General features: G+C 44.3%; 1 protein-coding gene across 2 annotated transcripts in view; it reads right to left on the bottom strand.

Moving 5' to 3' along the window:
• The window catches only part of PLXNA2 (plexin A2), a 403,964-nt gene that overhangs the window by 5,478 nt on the left and 377,596 nt on the right, over positions 1-20,890 (bottom strand). The window contains exons 27-31 of one of the 2 annotated variants that reach the window (XM_081009779.1): positions 20,180-20,279; positions 16,776-16,987; positions 10,056-10,225; positions 2,086-2,298; positions 1,339-1,489 (exon numbers count right to left, since the gene is read on the bottom strand). In XM_081009779.1, the coding sequence (XP_080865905.1) occupies positions 1,339-1,489; positions 2,086-2,298; positions 10,056-10,225; positions 16,776-16,987; positions 20,180-20,279 (846 nt within the window). The remainder of the gene's footprint in view (positions 1-1,338; positions 1,490-2,085; positions 2,299-10,055; positions 10,226-16,775; positions 16,988-20,179; positions 20,280-20,890) is intronic. The other variant, XM_081009778.1, reaches the window with a different exon arrangement.

Here is a 20,890-nt window from a genome sequence, read left to right as displayed (position 1 = left end):
TTTTTGGGGGTTTTACTCCACATTTCACAATAAAGCTATTTTATAACACGTTTTAAATCTACAATACTACAGGGATTTACAAGCTCATTTATAGAAATTTAGAGATGACTGCTTTTAGATTTCAAGATTAAAAACTAGCCCATGTTATATTGGTGCCTGTGATTAGGGACTTCTTGGTTGTGGAATTCTGCATATGGAATTCAGGAAGAGTCCTTTACCTTTCTCTCTTTTTGACACCATTCATTTTATTTCCCCAGGCATTTAACAGTTTAGTTTTTAAACCATTAGGATGCGATACACAAAAACTAGGAGTATGCATGGTTTGGGTTCTTTTGGTTCCAAGTTACACTAAGAATATGTTTATGATATATGGGACCAGAATCTCAAGAACTGGACATGTACCTTCACAGACAAAATGCCACAATGGCAAGCTGTTTTTAAAACTCGGGTGTTTCAAACACATCTTTTGATATGGGATAACGGGGTGTGTGTGTCTGCTGTTCAAATACAGCTGAAGGGCTTTTGACCGGGACCAATTTCTTTTCTTAAGTATCTTCACTAGAGTTCCCATATTTCAAAAAGTAATTTTGGAGCTACTGTTAAGGAAAGTCGGCAAAAACGACACTGCCGACATAGATTGCCAGATTTTCCTGGACATTTTTACGATTTCTGCCTGGACACTGCTTCCAACTGCAGTATTCCAAGTATGTCCGGGAAATTCTGGATGTAGCACAACCCTATCTTCACTGATGCCTGACTCATTTCTGAGCATCATTCAATATGCTTGTGCTAACCTTTAAAGCTCTTCATTGCTTGGGACAAGGTTCAAGCCTGACTGTGCACATAGACTTCACCAGCTGAGTTGAAAGCAACTAGGGAGAGGGCCTTCTTAGCTGTGGTGCCCTGTTTATGAAATGTTACTACTAATATTTAATATTGTAATTTGTTAAGGCTGCAATCTAAAATATTTTCTTTTCGGTGTTGGTGTGTGTGTGAAATCTAAAGGTGGTTCAACTGCTTAGTCCTATGTGCTGCAGGATAGAAGTGTGAGCAGGCTCCTTAGAACTTCAGTCAAATGTATTTATATCCTTCCTCAAGCCCTTTCTGCTCAGCATGGAAAGACCAGGAATGATGCTGGTGGGGTTGTAGTGGGGGTGTTGAAGGGGCAGCATTTATGTCTTTGTGCCCCCTACATGATTCCACTATGCCCCCCCCCCCACTGAATAGTAACTGAATAGGCCTTGTGTGTCTTATCCATCATGTTATGGCAACAACACTCAGGTGCCTCATGAGACAAATGGTTCCTTGGGCCCCCCCAGGGAAGAAAGGTTTCCTCACCTCCTCACTGTATTTGCTGACATAGGAATAGATTTCATTGAGTGCACTCAGCATGTTGAAATCAATAGAGTGCAGGCGTGACTGTTCTGCGAGGTAGGCATTCATATCTTGGTCACTGATGGCTGGGAGTTTTGCAATGTCTGCATAATACCTGCAAAAGAAATGGAAAGGAATACGTGAGAATGGTGTACTTTGGAAACAGAGAGAAATGTGTATATTGCTAGACAGATAGGTCTTGTAGGGTATATAAAGCAGCTTAAAGTAAGTTGCATTTTTCAAATAATGGATATGTTGCCACATGCCATGTTAACAGCATTACATAAAAACCAGCAACTGCTTATTTCTGAAAAAACAACAACCCTGTATTATTTTGTAATGGAAAACGAAACAAGCAACTCCACTTGTAGAAATACTTTTGGAGCTTGAGAAGAGAGAAGAACAACTGATGATCAAAAAGTGAAAGCTCAGTAAAAAACTAAAACAGCACTAGAATGAATTGAAAGGAAAAGAGGAAAGTACATTAGGAAGCAAAACAAGAACATGAATGGGAGAGGACACTGTGGTTAATACTACAACACTTCCAGTATGTGCAAATAGATATTTGATGACACAAGAAGACAACACTTTTCTGTCTGTGCTAACCCAACGCAGCAGTTCTCGGTGAAAGTACCACAGTAACTGCATACTTGGGAGAAATTTGGAGGAAGCAGCTCACGACATAGTAGGCATTCATTGATCCCCACTTACCTCTCTACCCAGCTTTTATAGCTGGGTATGTCCTTAGCATAGAGCAGCTTGTTGGAGGGGGAGTCCTTGCCCAGACGGTGCTCTGAGGTGGAACAAGAATCCATAAAGGTCTGGGCCACGACTGAGAGGCAGGCATCTGTGATACTTCCCTTATGGATGTCGAAGACGAACTGTGGATTTTTAATTACATTCACCCAGAAACGGAGGGGAAGGCTGTAGAAACATAAGCACACATTACAAGCTCAAGGAAGAGAATAACATATCTTCTCTCACCAAAATTTTCTTTCTTTCTTTCTTTCTTTCTTTCTTTCTTTCTTTCTTTCTTTCTTTCTTTCTTTTCCCTTCCTTCCTCCCTCCCTCACAAAATAGCATGCAATGCCCACAAAAAATTAAGAGTATATGTTTAGCAAGAAAGGCTCCAAGCAGTACAGAAAAAGAATCAGAACCAGATTACAGAACCGGAACTAAACTGCAGTCATCTCAAAATCTTTTTCCTGTAAGATGTTATGAAAAGTACACAAAATCAAATTTGAGCGATTTTCTTGTTGAACTCTGTTTTTGTTGTTTTTGTGTGCTGAACACTCACTAGAATAATTATGTCTTCTAGCCAGTTCTGTGCAAATCCTGTTCTATGGCTACTCTCCAAATGGGTATGCGTTTGCATTTAATATGTTAATAGGTTCCTGTTGCATATATTGTGCCAATAGGCTCGTCCTATGTACCTAGATCCAACTCACAATAAGTTTTTTTAGAGAGTGTCAGCCCTTCTCTTTAATTTTTAATTAATCTGAAGAGAGCCAGTGTTGTGTTCATTTACTTGCTTGTCTCTTTTGCTCATAAAGGCCAACATTATCCTCTGAGAAAAAACAAAAACTCTTGTGTTCCTTTTTTTTTTATTAAAAAAAAAATGAGTATCTGTTTCAAACTCCAGATAACCATCCTCAGAAAGAGAACTATACATTTTGATTGCATAAATGTTCTCTACAGAAGTTTGTAAATAATGTCAACAGCTATTTTCAAGCATGTCAACAGCTATTTTCATCCATTGCTGGAGAAAATTAGTGATATTGCCATACTTGATAATTCCTTGGTTTAGAAAGTAAACTTGGTGACTTATAATTCTTGCCTTAAATACAGCTGCGGGTGGTGTGGTAGGGCAGAGGTGCTCACCCAATCTCCTGGCAGATGAGTCGCTGCTTACCAGGAGAGGTGAGGTGGTGGTGAAGTGCAAATGCACTGGCTGAGCCAACTCTGTGCTCCTGCCAGTGTGTTTGCACTATGCTACCCTCTCTGCTGCCTTGCCCCTCTTGGTAAGCAGCAGAGACTCACCCGCTGAGAGGTCAGGTAAGCACCTTCATTTCACCATGCTGCCCACTGCTGCTTAACCACTGAGTATTTCTAGGGAATGGGTTTTTAATTTAGCTCAGTATTCAGTCTCTCAGATTCAATCTTAAGCAACGGATGGCCTCAGATCCTGAAGAGCCACTTCAAGTCAGAATAGATTGGGCTATTTCCTATGTTTCTCGGAGGGAAAACCGAGTTGCTTCCTTCCCTCTGGCAGACCAGAAGAAATGCTTTCCCCAGGGAATTCCCCTGGTGCCAAACTTGTCATAATTTCAGATGTCAGGCAGAGATGTTTATGTTTTCCTGGAGATTTAGGCTGCAATTATATGCTATTGTGCTGTGAAATCTGTTTTTAATAATGTTTATGCAGTTTTTATTATTTTATTTTTTTACTTGGGTTGTAAATCACTTCAAGATTTTTTAAAGTGGGAAATGAAGTATAAATTGAATAAGCCTAAACCTGTCAGCAGGTAAGGTAAGGTTGGGGGGGGGTGTAGTGATCCTGAGTATCTATGAGAGGTTTAGGGACAGGCTAGATTCTGCCATGCTTCTGATACTATCAGGGCAGACTTAAGAGCATAAGCCCAATTTTGGGTCATAGTTGGGCTTGAAAATATGTTATTTTCCAGTTTTTAAAAAACAGTTCGGTTTGACAAACACAATCATAAAATGTACTAGAGGGATCATGAATCTCCAGGGGAAATTACGGCCCACTGTGGGCTTGATTCCCTCCTGAATACCTGTCCAGGGAGATTTTGCCTCTGGGCTTCTGTTCTATAGTGAATAGATCAGTTGTGTTAAAGACATAAGAAATAAATACATGAGCTGAACCAGGAATAAGTCACAAACAGCACTGCAGTTCTTGAGGAAACTTGACTGGCTGCTAAACTCCTGCACACTGCATTTTACTAATACTGTATCTCACAGGGGCTAATTCCTTAAATTGTGTCAGCAGTGGAACATGACCACAGGAAAGTTTCTTTTGACTGTGTTCATGATGAGGTGCAACACTGAGACATGTTTCTGACAAATCTCTAGAACCTCTTCTCCCAATTGTTCATGCAGCTCAAGACTTGCAGCGTCAGTTTCACACTACAAAGTCACAGGGCACTTTTAGCCATTTTCTTACTGCTTTGCCAGATGCCTGCCACAAAAAGCAGAGGATGACTGCCTGTTGCCCTGTCCTCTTCGACGGCGAGTTAGAGGCTTTCCTTCTAAATCCTAGGCATCTGCAATATATGATTCACTTTCCTCTGTGGCAGGATCACAACAAAGCTGCCACTTCCTGCTAGCTTTTGAGCGTGTGACAGGGAATCCTGCTTTAATAAAGATGAACTACTGTGTGCACCCAATGCTAAGCTAGATTGTTTCTCTGCTGTTCCAACTTGGATTCTGTCCAATAAGCATTTCCCAGTCTGCAAAAGAGTGTAATTCCCAACAAATTGCCAACCTTGTTCTTTCAGTAACTTTCAGTTACTTCACTCAACACTTCTCCTGACTGACCTTCACAGCACCAGTAAAACACCTCAATCTTCAAAACACTATAATGCTTAAATCTTTCTTTCTTCGGGACAATCAGGGGATAAGAGTAACCCCTCCTTCAGTGGAGCGACAACACCCAGGAAAGAAAAAAGATTGTGCTCTAGCACTAAATAGTCTGGGCAGCTTGGGTCAACTGCCAAAATCTGATGCTAATGCCAGGCATGGTCCTAAATCTCAGTGAGTTTGATACCCCATTTGTAAAAACAGCACTGCTTCCCCCTGCCAGATAGCACTATTTGCCAGGCTGTATATGTGCTGTGGGAATGAATGAATCCAAAAGAGGCATAAGAGAATCCCATAGAAAAGGTGCAAGGCATCTTAAGTTTTTTTTCTTGGAAGGCCTGGGACAACATACTTTTCTTTCTAGATCAATTATGATACCCTCTGCATTAAATTCAATCTGCACATTTATTTGATTTCAGTAATTACTAGCCAGCTCCAAATGTAGCAGATGTACTGGGGGGCGGGGGGGCGGGTGATACTAGGAAGGTGTAGATAGATTTGGAAAGAGGCAAGTTCTGTCTCACATAAGCAAGTTGCTGTTGGCAGTGTGGTGGCAGCGAGGATTGGAAAAACCCCCTCAATTTATCATTCAGCAGCTGCCAAAAAGCAGGTCAAAAAGGGGAACTTGCCCACTCCAGAAATGCTTCCTGCAAGCCTCTGCAATCTGGCAGGCATACAAATTAAAACCATGAAATAAATATTAAGTTCTTGCTTTCCTTTTCCTGAGTCCAGCTGTGGCAGGATCTGAGTGCTCGGGAAAGGGCAACAAGTCAAACGCAGGATACCAACTTTGCATGTAGAAAATCCAAGGCCCAACTAAGATGATTTGAAGAATTCCGTCTTCACAAATTGCTGTACCAAATTGCCCTGACCAAATGACCTCTTGGACTAATGTGTGGATTGGAACCTAGCTATGCAATACACTGTGCACTTCTCCAAATGTTGTGCTACAGTTCTTACCAAAATAAGTTGTTGTTTTTTTAACCAAAATAAAATTTTGAGATAAATCAAAACAATGTGTTTTGAGAGAAATTGCACAATTAAATAGATATTGAAATACGTATTTCAAGATGCATTTTGAGACAATTAAGACATGTATCCACAGATTAATGCAGAGATGGAATGGGACTACTGTATGGTTAAAAAAGATGCAAAAATGACATGAGCTGGAAAGAGATTAATCTATCCCTAGGTTTGATCCTTGGTATTTCCAGTTAAAATATCTCAGATGGCAGGGAGGGAGTGGACACTTTTGCTGAGCTAAATGGACCAATGATCTGACTTAGTGTAAGGCAGCTTTGTGTGTTTGCATGATCACAGTTGAAAGGGGAAGATTTGGATGCCGGTTGGAATTTGGACACAGGAGTGTCTGTCTCTCCTTTCAAGATTCCCCCCCCCCAGCTGCTGTATGCAGAGATCAGCTACGGTTGAGGATCTCTCCGTACTAAAGGCTCATGGGGTCTGGCAGCCACAGGGGGTGGAAATCTCTACTCATCAGCACCACTTGGTAGCATTAAGATGTGTCATTTTATTCCAGATTCCAACATTTTATCCTAATAACTCATTCCTCTAAAGCTTCTGTTAAATTGTTTTTAGCTCCCTACTGCCTTAGCAGGGAATCTGGCTTTGGCAGACAGGATGATTAGAGGCTTTTCAAACCACAAGGGACTGAAGAACACACACACAACACACACATTGTCTGGGGGTTCATGCTTGGTATACGTATGAGCTTTTATTCTCCTTCCAATGGTAAATTTCTAACACAGGGAATTCTTAATCCTAAAATAAAAGCCAAGAGAAAGACGTAAAAGCAGCAATTGTTCTGAAAGTGTGAAATAAACTGCTGCTTGAATCAGTTGTACTTGACTGAAGCATGACCTCCTCTCAGACACCCTATCTCGTAAGCAAGATTTTGGGTGAAACTCATCAAACACACTTGGGAAGTGGGTACTTGACCAGTCACATCTGTTAGATGCTCAAACTAAGTTGGGAGTTCCCTAACTGGTCCATGGACCACATTCAGGTGATCTGTAAAAATACGATTGCACATTACAATGGCTACAAAAGGCAGAAAAAATTATTAAATGGCCCTCCAAGACCCTCAGCAATTTTCAAGTGGTTCGTGTGCAATAAAAGGGTTTGGAAACCACTGAACTAAGTAGTTGTTACAACTAAGGTAAGCAACAACTATCCTTTCAGGTTGTTTATGTTCTGCTTCCAATAGCCCCTTTGAGACTTTTCTTTCATCTCCTAAAAGTTCATTTTTAAGGTTTTGGGGGTTTGGACAGACAAACTGCAGAGTGGGGAAGCTCTCAAACATGCATGTTAATAATAACAGGCTTCCCCCTTGGGATCTCACCAGCAACCAAGTAATTGTTATGCTAATGTTTAGTTTGTCTACTTAGATCTTGCAATGCATCTATGGAAACCAATAAAAATTTATTTACAAAATAGTTACAGCCTGCTCCACCCTACCACAAGTACAGGGGTGTGATAAGGGTTTAAAATGAGACTTATGAAATTCATGAACATTTGGCAGAGTCTTAGGAACGTAAGAAGCTGCCTTATATGGATTCAGACCCTTTGGTCCATAGAGTTGAGTTCTGTCTATAGTCTACTCTACACTGACTGGCAGTGGCTCTCTGCGATTTCAGATACGGATCTCCTCTAACCCTACCTGGAGATTGAACCTGAGACCTCCTGCATGCAAAGCAGATGCTCTTCCACTCAGCTCCGGTCCTTCCCTGGTCTTAGCTACAACTGCACTTTTAGGTTGACTTCATGTTGGCTTCCCCTCCTCAGCTCCTGTCCAGCCTTTTCCAAAACCTGTCACCTTTTCTCAGTGATAAAGTGGAGAACGCTGCCTTTGCCCTTTAGGCACCTCTCTGCAAATTCAGCAAACACGGATTGTGTTTCTGGCTCTGCTGACTGAGAGAGCATCACTCAATCAGCTCTAGATGTGATAACACTATCAAGTAATGGAATAATTAATAAGGCTGGAATAATTAAAGAGAGACAGGTAGGAATCAATCCCAAGCCTCTGTCCTGAAAATAAATGGCTATATACTGAGTGACATTGAGGTCAAATTATTCCACACTTTCCTAATGCAAATCTTGTGCTTTCTTTGAAGTGATAGGGTTTTATCATTGTCAAGAACAAAATAGTGAATCTGGTGAAGCAGGGCCCTCTGCTGGATGGAGTAGAAATAAGTGTGTCCTTTATTGTACCTTTAGTCCTGAAAGCCTCAGAAGTCTATTTTCATTACTTCAAACATTGAAAATCATTCCTGATTCAGCTACTTCTCCATATTGGTTATTGAGCAAATGGTCACTACAGCTTCAGATGAACTAGGCTACTATCAGCTTAGGTTTCTGCCAGTGTGGCCATCAACCAGAATATAGGTTGTGGCTATGTGAGTACTGACAGGCCAGCAGACCACAAATTGAAATTGTATTTCTTTTTGGTAGCTTTGGTGCTGATCTGATAGGGAGCCTGGCAGGTTTTTATGTGACTGCTCTTTAAGCAAATCTGATCATTCTGTGCTAGAGAAATAGTTTTAAACACAGTAAATTCTGCACAAGACACCAAGGACGTAATTTGTATTGTTGTCCGAGGGAAGCAGATGGTGCTACAACTATAAAGCTGCATAAAATATTAGGGGAAAAAAGAGCTGAACAGGGAAAGAATCAGCAACTCTACTTAAATACTTCCAGTAAGAATAAGTACCTAGTTAGAAATGGAACTGAGCACAATTAAATCCACTTTCTTTTTCAGGAGTAACCAAATAAGAATTTTCAAGAGAACTATTTCTTTTGTTTGTTTCAAGCTTGAAAGGCTTTTAGACAATGAACAGACTTTAATCTGAGTCTCTGAATTTGCCTTCCCTTGGCTGAGACTTGCTCCACTGCACTATGAATTTGAACAAGGCAATTCAATACAGTTTAGATTTGCCCAGAAATGCCCAGCTACATCCAGCAGAGCATATTCTGCCTTGGTTTTATCTTTTGATTATCTCCAACTCATACCAGAGGTGGTTTGCAGCTTCCCTGGTGGCTATTTGCTGTGATACAAAGTCCTTTCCCTTTCCTTTTTTCCCTCATTCCTTTCAAGAAGCACAGCTACACTCCTCTTGCTCACATATATTACCTGCTTCTCCTAGAATGGGGGAGGGGGGCAGGCCTCAGGCCTGGGGCCTCTGGGCCTTTCTATCTGGTCTTCAGAACTGTCCCCAGACCACACCCCTCACTGGCCCTGCTTCACACCTGAATTTTTAAAGGATTTTTAAAATATATATATATTAACCCATCTTGCCATATATCTGGGTTTTCCCAGACATTTTTCCGATTTGCTGAAAATCCACCTGGATGCCATTTTTCAGTCGAATTCCCAGATGTGTCCAGGAAAACCCAGACATATGGCAGCCCTAGTAAGAGATTATGATTTTAAATTAAGGAGGAAGGGGACTGCTTTGTGGAAGACTCTGCTATATAGACTTCTTCTGTGGCACCATGTAAGCTTCTGCAAGGCACCGTTGGGGCTGTGCTGGCATAGCTTTTGTTGGGTCATTGGAACTCTTTTGTTGGGTCATTGGCTGGGCTAGAGCATCGGTGACTCAAATCAGGACTGAGCTTACACATATGCATGATGGATTATAGGAATGAACAGGACTCAGGGCGGGTAGCAAAGCAGCATGAAATGGCTGAGTCAGGAGCAGAGCTACACTGTTAAACCTACATGGATGTTTCAGGCATCTCAAATCAATGGTCGGTATCCAGCTAAATAGATCTGCTGGCAGAAGGATTTCTCCTTGTGAAAAATGTATGCCTAAGGCCCCACGAAATGCAACAAAACATGCTAGTTCACAAGTAAAAAAATGGCTCCGTCTACTTTTAGAGCAATATGGAGAATCAGAAACTGTGTTTGCCTTCAGAAAGCAAGCTGGACATGCTCTAGACAGTTCTGTGATAGGCTCAGGAGGCCTCCAACTAAATGAGACAAACCCTGCTCTAACCACAAGGGCTTACACATTCCTGTATCTCTGCAATTTTTGTCCACACTCATAAACTTTGACCCCTCTCACCAGTTGCTCTTCCATGTGTGCCTCACGTCAGTGTCGTGGATGCCGTGCTTATCCGCTTGCTCATCCAAGAAATCAAACATATATTTGATGGCCAGTGGTAGAGCGCTGCCTCGGTGCACAGTGCTGAACAAGGTCTCGAACAAGTCATCCACAAACTTTTGCAGCGTACCCTGATGGGAGCAGAGACCAGAGTGTGAGGGTATTTGGCCACAAATCATCAGCAGAGGCAGTTGCAGGACAGTATTATGATAGGCAGGGCTGAGCTGAACCAGCCTCAGTAATTTCACAGACTCATTTACAGACTGTAAAGCTGCACTTGTTATTATTAACTGATAGTTATTTAAAATATATGTGCCACTCAGGCTTCATTGTTACAAACAATCCCAGAATGTGGCAAATAAAAATATTAAAAGACAGCACGAAAAATTATATATATTATCCAGACTGGTGTTTAATTGCAGGTGTATTCTACAGCATGTTATTAATACAATAATAGTGCATTATATGTGTGTCAGGGAACTGCCATCGGAAGGAAGGGAAGTGAAAGGGCTCACACAGGTTGGGAGAGACTCAGCAGCTGAAGAGGGAACCAGTAGGGGGAGAGGAGCTGGGCTGAGGGAAAGGGAGCTGGAGGGATGGCTCAGAGACACTTCCAGCGAAAACAGTGGGGAGGTTTCAGGACCTCCTGTAGGGACACCCACTCCTCGCCGGAAACTGTCACGCAGAGAGTCCAGAAGACGTGTTTCCGTTAAGGAGCTTTTATGTTGGAAGCGATTCCGAAAGCAACCACTGTCGGAATCTGCCAGCGACTGACGGAGCCATGTTTAAGGGGCTCCGTTACAGACAGAGGTTTGCAAACTTGACCAAACTCTGAGGGACTAGGATTTTACACACAAGCAGCTCATCGTCCCATCACAGCATTCCGACAGTCTTCGTGAGCAGCTTGTGCAGGAGAAGGCATCATGAGCAACCCAGCCGGAACCGGAGAAGCAGGAGCTGGAGCGGGTCCAAGCCTGGAAGAAAGGTACCGGGTGTTGGAGGTCCAGCTAGCGCTGCAGACGGCGAGGCTTGAGGAGAGGAGGGCTCAGGATGCAGACAAAAAGGGGAAAGACACCCAGCTCGTCAGAAAGGTACCAGGATTGGTGCAGAAGTTTGGGGGGGAGCCCAAAGACTATCATGGCTTTCGGACAGAGATGCAATATGCCCTCAATCTGCAGTTTGATGAATTCCCTGACGAGGAATCAAGAGTGGCTTTCGTGATTGGGCATCTTGAAAAGGGGGCGAGAGACTGGGTTAGACCCCTGATGGCAGCGAATAGTGACGTCCTAAAGGACACGATGAAGTTCTTTCGCGCCATGGATCTGATGTTTTCCAGCGATATTGAACAGGGAGTGGTCCGCAGACAGTTAATGGCTTGCAAACAGGGGAGCCGATCTGTCCGTGAGTACTGGACTGAATTCACCATGTTGATCCATAAATTGGGGTGGGATCTATCGGCGGAACCCATTCAAATGCTTTTTGAAGAAGGGCTTTCTTCGGCTGTGAGAGACGAACTTTCCCGGGCGCCCAGGGCGGAGTCTATGGACCAGCTGACCAAATCAGCGCTGACCATAGGAGCGCGCCAGGAGGCGAGAGCATTGGAGAGGCGGGAAGGGAAGGGGGAACGTTGGAAGGAGTTCCGCATTCCAGACATTCCAGAGCCAACTTTCCCGCCGGCAGAGCCGATGGAAATCGGAACAGCGCGCGCGCGCGCAGTTTCAAAGCCCAGTGAGGGGGGAAAGAAGGAGGGAAAAGGCGCCCGGAAATGCTATCTCTGCCAACAGCCAGGTCACTTTGCCAGAGTCTGCCCCCAGAGGAAGGAATGGCAAGGGATGGTAGGAGCTGTGGAGGGAAGAGAGGAAGAAATACCGAAGCAAGTAAAAGCCAACGCCTGGCTGCCACCGTCGGGGCACAGCAGTCAGGCCAAAGAGCAGTGAAAGTGCCCACGCCAGAACCTCCTAAACCCGCCCTAGTGATAGAAGTGGCGCTAGAGCTGCCAAACGGACACCCTCTAAAGATAAAGGCGCTGTTGGACTCAGGCAGCTCCTGCAATTTCATGAGCAAAGAGTTTGCAGCTGAACACCAGATACAGACGATCCCTTTAAGCAACCCCCTGCAGGTGACCACGATCGATGGCAGGGAGCTGTTGGGAGGAGAAGTCAGCTTGCAGACCGTCCCAATGATAATGAAGGTGGCAAGGCACACCGAACTGATAGCGTTTAATGTGGCCACCTTGGGAGGAGCTCCCATTATATTGGGGATGAGCTGGCTAGCGTTACATGATCCGCTGGTGGGCTGGCATCAGAGAGTGGTTTCTTTTGGTTCAGCACATTGCTTAGAACACTGCAAAGAGGGAAAGGGTTTGGCAGGGGCGCAAGCCACCCTAGCAGGGACTGAAGTAACGGAGAACGTGAAGGTACCACGACAATACGCAGATCTCCGCGACGTCTTCAGCGAAAGGGAAGCTGACCAATTACCCCCGCATAGACCCTTTGACTGTCAAATCAATTTACTCCCTGGGGCACAGCTCCCTGTAGGCAAGCTGTACGCCATGTCAGACAGAGAGATGCAGGAGCTAAGAGAGTTCATTGACAAGAACCTGAAGAGAGGGTTCATCAGAGAGTCCAGGGCGGTGGGGGGCAGCCCAGTGTTTTTTGTGGATAAAAAAAACACGAACAAGCCGAGGCTTGTGTGTGACTTCAGGGCCTTAAATGCAGTGTCAGAACCAGTGGCTTTCCCTATGCCCAGGATTGACGACATTTTGACAAGGGTCAGGAAGGGAAAGATTTTTACTAAACTGGACCTAAGGGGGGCGTACAACCTGATACGAATAAGGAAGGGGGATGAATGGAAAACCACCATGTTCACCCCTTTGGGGGCATTTGAATATTTAGTTATGCCCTTCGGCCTACAAGGAGGCTCCGCGTGCTTTCAATCGTTTATGAACCACGTCCTGGGGCCTTTGCTTTACAAGAATTGTGTGGCCTTCTTAGACGACGTGTTGGTGTATTCTGAGAATGAGGAGCAGCATGTGAGAGACGTCAGAGAAGTGTTGAGCAGGCTGCAAGCCAACCAGCTGTGGGTGAAACTGGAGAAGTGTCAGTTTCATACCAAGGAGGTGGAATTCCTGGGGTATCGCCTGTCAGACAAGGGATTGGCCATGGATCCCGGCAAGGTCCAGGCGGTGCTGGAATGGAAAACACCCAAAACAAGGAAGGATGTGCAGAGGTTCCTAGGATTTGGGAACTTCTATCGTAAGTTCATCCGAAACTTTGCCCACCTGACGGCGCCCATTACGGACTGTCTCAGCAGTAAGAAGAAGTTCGTTTGGACTGAGGAGGCGGAGCGAGCATTTGAGGAACTAAAAAGGGCCTTCGCCTCGGAACAACAACTCCTGCATGTGGATTTACAAAAACCGATGAGAGTGGAAACTGACGCATCAGACAGAGCGATTGGGGCGGTGCTTCTGCAGCCAGGGAAGGAGGAGTCAGAGTGGAGACCGTGTGCCTTTTTTTCGCGAAAGCTGAACAAATCCGAGAGGAACTACACGGTGTATGACCGAGAACTACTAGCCATTCATGAGGCGTTCCGGAGATGGAGGCACCTGCTAATTGGCGCACAACATAAGGTGCAAGTGTGCACTGACCACAAGAACCTAGAGTATTGGAGGACGGCACGAGTGCTCAACCAACGGCAAGTGAGATGGGCCCAGGAGTTCTCCAAATTTAACTTTGAGATTTGTTACGTGCCAGGCCCAGAGAACATTAGGGCGGACGCTCTCTCACGCAAACCTGAATATTTGGAGGAGGAGGGAGCACCCGAAGAGAGACATGTCATTCCAGAGGACCGCTGGGTGTGTGGGGCGGCATTGGTGGGACAAAGAGAACTGGTAGAGGAAACAGAGAATGATGAATACGCCCAGAATAAGCTCAGAGGTCTTAGGGGTGAGGGAGAGGAACCAGGGGGTTTCGAGGAAAGAAATGGAGCTTTGTATTACAAAGGGGCACTGTATATCCCTGAAGGAGACTTAAGGGGGAGGGTACTCAAGCAGTTGCACGACAGCCCCACGGCGGGGCATTTTGGACAACACAAAACCATGTGGTTGGTCACCAGGGAATTTTGGTGGCCTAAGGTGAGGGAAGATGTACGGGAGTATGTAAGAGGGTGTGAGCAATGCCAGCGAGCCAAAGGGGAGAGGCGGGCACCGGCGGGGCTATTAGAACCCTTACCAACCCCAGAACGACCTTGGGAGGCAGTGTCGATAGATTTTATGACTGATCTGCCGAAGTCCAAGGGGAAAACAGCCATCATGGTGGTGGTAGACCTACTAACAAAGATGTGCCACTTTGTAGCCTGCTCGCATGCAGTCACGGCGGAAGAGACAGCGAAGTTATTTGTAGAACACATTTTTAGGTTGCACGGGGTGCCATTGAGGGTGGTCTCAGACCGAGGAAAACAATTTACTTCCAGGTTCTGGAGGAAGCTCATGAGCTTACTGCAGGTGGAGGTCAACTTTTCGACTGCCCGGCACCCTGAAACCAACGGGCAGGCGGAAAGAGCAAACGGGGTCCTCCAGCAATACCTGAGGTGTTATGTCAATGACAGAGAGAATGACTGGGTAGAAAAGTTGGCGCTGGCGGAATTTGCCTACAACAATGCCGAGAATGTGTCCACAGGGATGAGCCCCTTCTTGGCTAATTATGGGTGTCATCCCAGGGCTTTCCCAGGGGGAGAAGGGGAGAGATGGGGTGTCCCGGCAGCCGAGCATTTTGTAGAAGAAATGGAAGCAATCCATCGTCAGCTCCAACTCAACTTAGAAAGGGCGAAGGAAGAATACAAGAGGCAGGCAGACAAGAACCGAAGGGAAGGTGAAACCATAAGGGTGGGAGATAGGGTGTGGCTGTCAACCCAAGGGTTGCCGTTCAAAGGAGGTTGTAAGAAATTAAGACCCAGGAGATTGGGTCCCTTTGAGGTCATTCAACAGGTCAACCCAGTGGCTTTCAGGCTCCGGTTACCCAACCACATGAAACTGCACCCAGTATTTCACAGGTCGTTACTGTCACCGTATGAGGGGGGACGAGAAGGGATGGCCACTCGGGGACCGGTCATAGAAGAAAGGGAATGCAGCAGCCATGTGGCAGAAATCCTCGACGCCAGATGGAAGGGGGATCAGGTGGAGTATTTGGTAGCGTGGGAAGGAGAACCGGAGTCAGAAAACACTTGGGTAATGGCAGAAGATATCAATGACGAGGTATTGATAGAAACGTTCCATCAAAGGTTCCCAAGGAAACCTCAGCCTGTGGAGAGGTTCCGGAGGGAATACTTTGGGACCACCGATGAGGAGGAGGAGTTGGAAGGATTCTCGGAATCGGAAGGGGAAGGGGAGATGGACTCTGAGGAGGAGGAGTACTTCGAGACCAGGAACCGCAACAGGTGGAGAGAAGTGTTCGGGACATCGGAAGATGAAGGAAGTTCATTCCGGGGTTTTGCCTCCTCACCGCCCGTAGAGGAGGGGGCGAGAGGGGATGAAGGGGGCCCTGGAGGGGAGGTGGATGTCAGGGAACTGCCATCGGAAGGAAGGGAAGTGAAAGGGCTCACACAGGTTGGGAGAGACTCAGCAGCTGAAGAGGGAACCAGTAGGGGGAGAGGAGCTGGGCTGAGGGAAAGGGAGCTGGAGGGATGGCTCAGAGACACTTCCAGCGAAAACAGTGGGGAGGTTTCAGGACCTCCTGTAGGGACACCCACTCCTCGCCGGAAACTGTCACGCAGAGAGTCCAGAAGACGTGTTTCCGTTAAGGAGCTTTTATGTTGGAAGCGATTCCGAAAGCAACCACTGTCGGAATCTGCCAGCGACTGACGGAGCCATGTTTAAGGGGCTCCGTTACAGACAGAGGTTTGCAAACTTGACCAAACTCTGAGGGACTAGGATTTTACACACAAGCAGCTCATCGTCCCATCACAATGTGGTTTGGCATTATAGGTGCTTCCCCATTGCTGTCTGCAACAAAAGCAGGATAAAAGCAAACCAGAATATATGCAATATAAAAAGTTACAGGTTTTCAGCATGAAGTTACAGGATAGACACTGATTGGAAATGAAGCAGTGTGATCATTCCAAAACTTTTGCAAAAAGTATTGGAAGTGAGATCACGTGCGACTGCCCCGATCGCATGAAGAACGCAAATCATTGTCAGTGTGCAGTATAAAGGATGTCTGGAAAACCCCACAACCTCAACAACCACTAAAATAGTAAATCACCACAAGCGTCAGCTTTAATACCTAGCAAATGCTTGAGCAAACAAGTGTATCTTCAGGGGAAGAATAATAATATTAACTCACTTGTGTCTTACGATTGCTTCATGCACTGATGAAAAAGAGATACAGCATCAAAACTATGGTGCTGGACCAGCCAGTCAAGTATTAATAAAATATGGGACCCTGGGGTGACATTTAAGGTGCAAGAAGCTTTAAGGTGCAAGAGGGTTGCTTTTTCACCTGTTCATCAGCAACCCAAAAGCATAATGAGAACAATGGTCTCATTTTCACAAAGCTCTACAGATGGCCAGTTAATATGCTGCTTCCCAAACAGATTTTGATGTTTCTTTGTTAACATTATTGGTTAATATACCACAGTTTTGCATGGACGGTGCTTTGGGGGCTTTGCAACAGAAATTGATATTACCTTTGTAGCAAGCAGCCTTGTCAGGTAGATCTCTGACACCATCTTACTGCCCCGATCACCTTCCTTCTGGTCACCGTGGTCATGGTTCTTGACTAAGTGCCAGACTTTCACCCCACTCTCTAGGTCTGGGGTAATCATGGGAGCCCTGGAACGGAGACTGTCTGGGCTGCCTGTGTACCGAAATGTGGAATCTGGGCAGGAGGAAAAAGAAGCTGGTGATGCACAAAAGGAAAACAGGCTTGGTTATATCTCTGTCTTACTTCATCCATAATTTTCTAACAGTGAAGGCAAATTTAGTGGCTTATTTAAAGAGCAGTGAAAATGTGAACACACTATCAAGCCACAGTCTTTCACAAACAGTCTGCCATTCTATTGCAAAATACGCCAGATATTTTCTGTACTTTATGATGGATATGGGCACCATTATGTGCAACCACACTTGACCTTGGATAAAAGAACTGATTAGGTGAAACACGGTGGCCATCCAGTTAGAACTGAAAACAAAACCTAAACCTAAGTAATCTTGGCTACTATAGCTACAACACACAGTAGACGCTTAAGGTAAGATGACAAATTGTGCAGTATCTGCCCATGCCATGTGAGGAGTCTACTATTATTCACCAGGGGATTGGAACAGGGTTTTGTTTTGTTTTGGCAGTAGATGAAAGCTACACTAGCCACTGTCCATCTGTTTGATATTTCTTATGCCTTGTTTTTAAGCAAATCCTTGTTTTGCTATGACCAGCTCAGGCTAGCTTCTTAATTTGCTGTTCTTCTCTTCTGGGTGACAGTAGGATTAAAGGGATCCCCATAAATTAGGAGGCGAGTGAGTGAATCATTACAAAATTTTCTGAAGCTTCACTCTTGATTAATGCTCAGATAAATATGAATATTCCTGTGGATGTAATTAAGGGGTGAGAGCACTGAATCATTCTATTTTTAGATCCAGCTTTGCACCAATACATAATGCAAATGCAGAGAGAGTAAATAGGGCTTCATTTGCATGCCATCTGCGCAATCAGAGATATCAATATCAATATTAGCAACAACTGTGGAGACTTAGTGTGCAAATGCTCTAATGGCAACTTCTGACTCTGAATAGTTCAATATTGATATTGCTTGAATACAGCTTGAGTTCTATCCTCCAAATCAGGGGTCCTTGCCCAGAAGAACTCTCAAAAGGGCTTTATACTGTGGTCTAAACCACTGAGCCTCTTGGGCTTGCCGATTGGAAGGTCGGCGGTTCGAATCTCCACAATGGAGTGAGCTCCTGTTGCTCTGTCCCAGCTCCTGCCAACCTGGCAGTTCGAAAGCACGCCAGTGCAAGTAGATAAATAGGTACCACTGTGGCAGGAAGGTAAATGGCATTTCCGTGCGCTCTGGTTTCCTTCGCAGTGTTCTGTTGCGCCAGAAGCTGTTTAGTCATGCTGGCCACATGACCCGGAAAGCTGTCTGTGGACAAATGCCGGCTCCCTAGGCCTGAAAGCGAGATGAGCACCACAACCCCATAGTCGCCTTTGACTGGACTTAACCGTCCAGGGGTCCTTTACCTACCTTTTACCTTTACACACCATAACTTTAAAGCATATTCAAAGCATTCCCCCCTCAAAGAACTCTGGGCACTGTTAAGGGTTGCTGGGAATTGTAACTCTGTGGAGGGTAAACTACAGGGCCCAGAATTCTTTGAGGGAAAGAATGTGCCTTACAGGTATAGTGTGGATGCAGACCCAGTTAATTGCAAGCAGAGATAAGTTGTTGCAGATAGTTGTAATGGTGCTGTCTCTACAAAGTATTCCCTTCATAGTTTTCCTTTGGTGTTTTGAAATAAATATTTTGAAATTTTGGTGAATAGAGGTGGACAGTACTTATACCTTTTCCTCACAAACCAGCCAGCAGAATGAAAGAGCTGAAAATCCATTTCTCCTGTAACTTCAGCAAAACATCTTAGCCTTTTTGTTACAGGAAAATGTACAGCAATTATTTCATTCAACACAAACTTTTGCCAGAAACAGATGGCAAAAATAAATAAGTCCAAATTCTCAAATTTGTTATTTAATTTTAATCCCAGTTTGATTCTTTGATAAAACAATTGTGCCCTCACAATCAGGACTTGATTCCCTCCCAACATTCCTTTTATAATTACCATACAGAAATTAGGAGAATAAATGATACCAAGTAACAAAACAATATAATAAAGCCCAAATTATAATTATCTTGCAAGAAAAAGATAACCAATAACAAATTATAATTTATTCAACTTTTCTAAAAATGGATAGGCATGCAGCTCATTTTACTGCAAAATGTAGTTCTTTGGTATCTTGCAAACAAAACAACAGCATATCTGGGTTAATGACTGAGTGCACACTTGAGAGCAAACTATAATCAATACAGCTCTTTGAGGATACACAAGTTTCCACTTTAGGGCTGAGTCAAAATTACCCACTGATTTCTTCCCCAAACCAAAACATGAGAATAATAGACACAGCCATTTCCCAAACAGCTACGGTCTAGTCACAAATTACATTTTAGGTGTACAGTACCACCCTGGTGCCCTCTAGATGTTTTTGACCACATCTCCCAGCAGCCCAACCCATGGCCATGGCAAATGGCCAGGGATGATGCTCAGAACATCCAGAGGACAGCAGGGTCGGGAATGCTGAATTGCACAAGTTTTGGTGCACACATCAAAAGGATAACATCTGAATAGGTCCTTTGCCGGCCGGTCTAATTTCTTACCAAATTGGTTAATTTTGTGATAATTTCAGTGGGGACATCTGAGAACCCTAGATATTTGAAATTAGCACCCATTCCAACAAATTTCAAATAGAGAATTGAAGAAACAGCAGCTCTGTAGGAGTAACTGCTTTAAGAGAATGCTTCTAGTTCTGGTATACACACAGATAGTCCCATTTCATAGGCACAACAACTCATAATTCAGGGCTCTCCCACACTTCCATTGTCCCGTGCCTAAAAAGCACAGGTCCCAGCAGTTTTGCATTTGCCCTGCAGCTTTCCCCTGCAAAACACGCTATTTACAACTATATCAGAACAAACGGCAATGCATAGAAAATCCAATTGACATTTGGTCTGATTCAGCAGTAAACTCTGGTTTTCCTGGGAGACAGTGGCAAGGCAAACAGAGGTGTGGACAAGCCCTCAAAGACAGAAAGGGGCAGTCCTGGTATGTGATGTGATCTATGTGTGCATCAAAGCTACTGTACAGCTTTGGACTGCACCCAGGGATTGCCCAGGGATTTTTTGTATACAAAAAATAAAAAGATAGCATGTTCCATGCCTCGGAGCCAGAGGTAAGAACTCTAATAAGCTTGCTGGCACAATTAGCTGATTAGACCACTAATCTGGAAATTCAAGGAAAGTTTACATCACATCACTTTGCTTCTTACCATATCTGCTAATTGAGGTCCGTGATATGCTGGCAGAGGCGGGAATGTTGTAGGATGAGGTCTGCTTGGGAACGAGGGCCACTACAGAGCGATCAGACACCTGTTGGGAGAAAGGAGCACAAAAGATAAGCAAGCAATGGAATATTGTAAAGAAATCCTGCCCTAAAAGATGTTCACAGAGTCCAGATAGCTAAGAACACTGAAAGTTTGGAAGAAACGTACGGAATGGCACATGGTGCCAGAGGACCAATGAGAAAACAAAGGATATATTTCCCTTGTTGGTTTGTTCTATCCCTGAAGAAAATGACTGAGAATGGAGCTGGGGAAACATATTGAGGGCATTCTTGGTCATTTGATTTAGGATTACATTTACTCCAATAAAAATTGAGATTCCCAAGAATTGTAGCAACCCAATTAAAGCAATAACGCACTGGGAATAAAACAGCTATAATAATGTTATGGACCATAAAACATTCATATTAAACCATTTTTTATTTTAACCATTTTTATGAACTTTAAAAGTTTGATTTACAGCAGAACAAGTCATAAAATCATCTTTCAAGATCTTAAATTGTCAGTCCCACAAATGCACCAAAAAGGAGGGGTGAATTAAATTTGGGGAAGTCAAACCATAAATGAACATTAACACTAACGAGATTTTGTTATAGCAGGTTTTAGTGGTAGCATTTAATTTTACCCTCCCTATAAATC

This window comes from Podarcis pityusensis (genome assembly GCF_964106645.2).
Source record: "Podarcis pityusensis genome assembly, chromosome: 6".
Lineage (NCBI taxonomy): Eukaryota > Metazoa > Chordata > Lepidosauria > Squamata > Lacertidae > Podarcis > Podarcis pityusensis.
The sequence above is the reverse complement of the archived record's forward strand: the minus strand, read 5'-3'. Positions and strand labels throughout refer to the sequence as shown.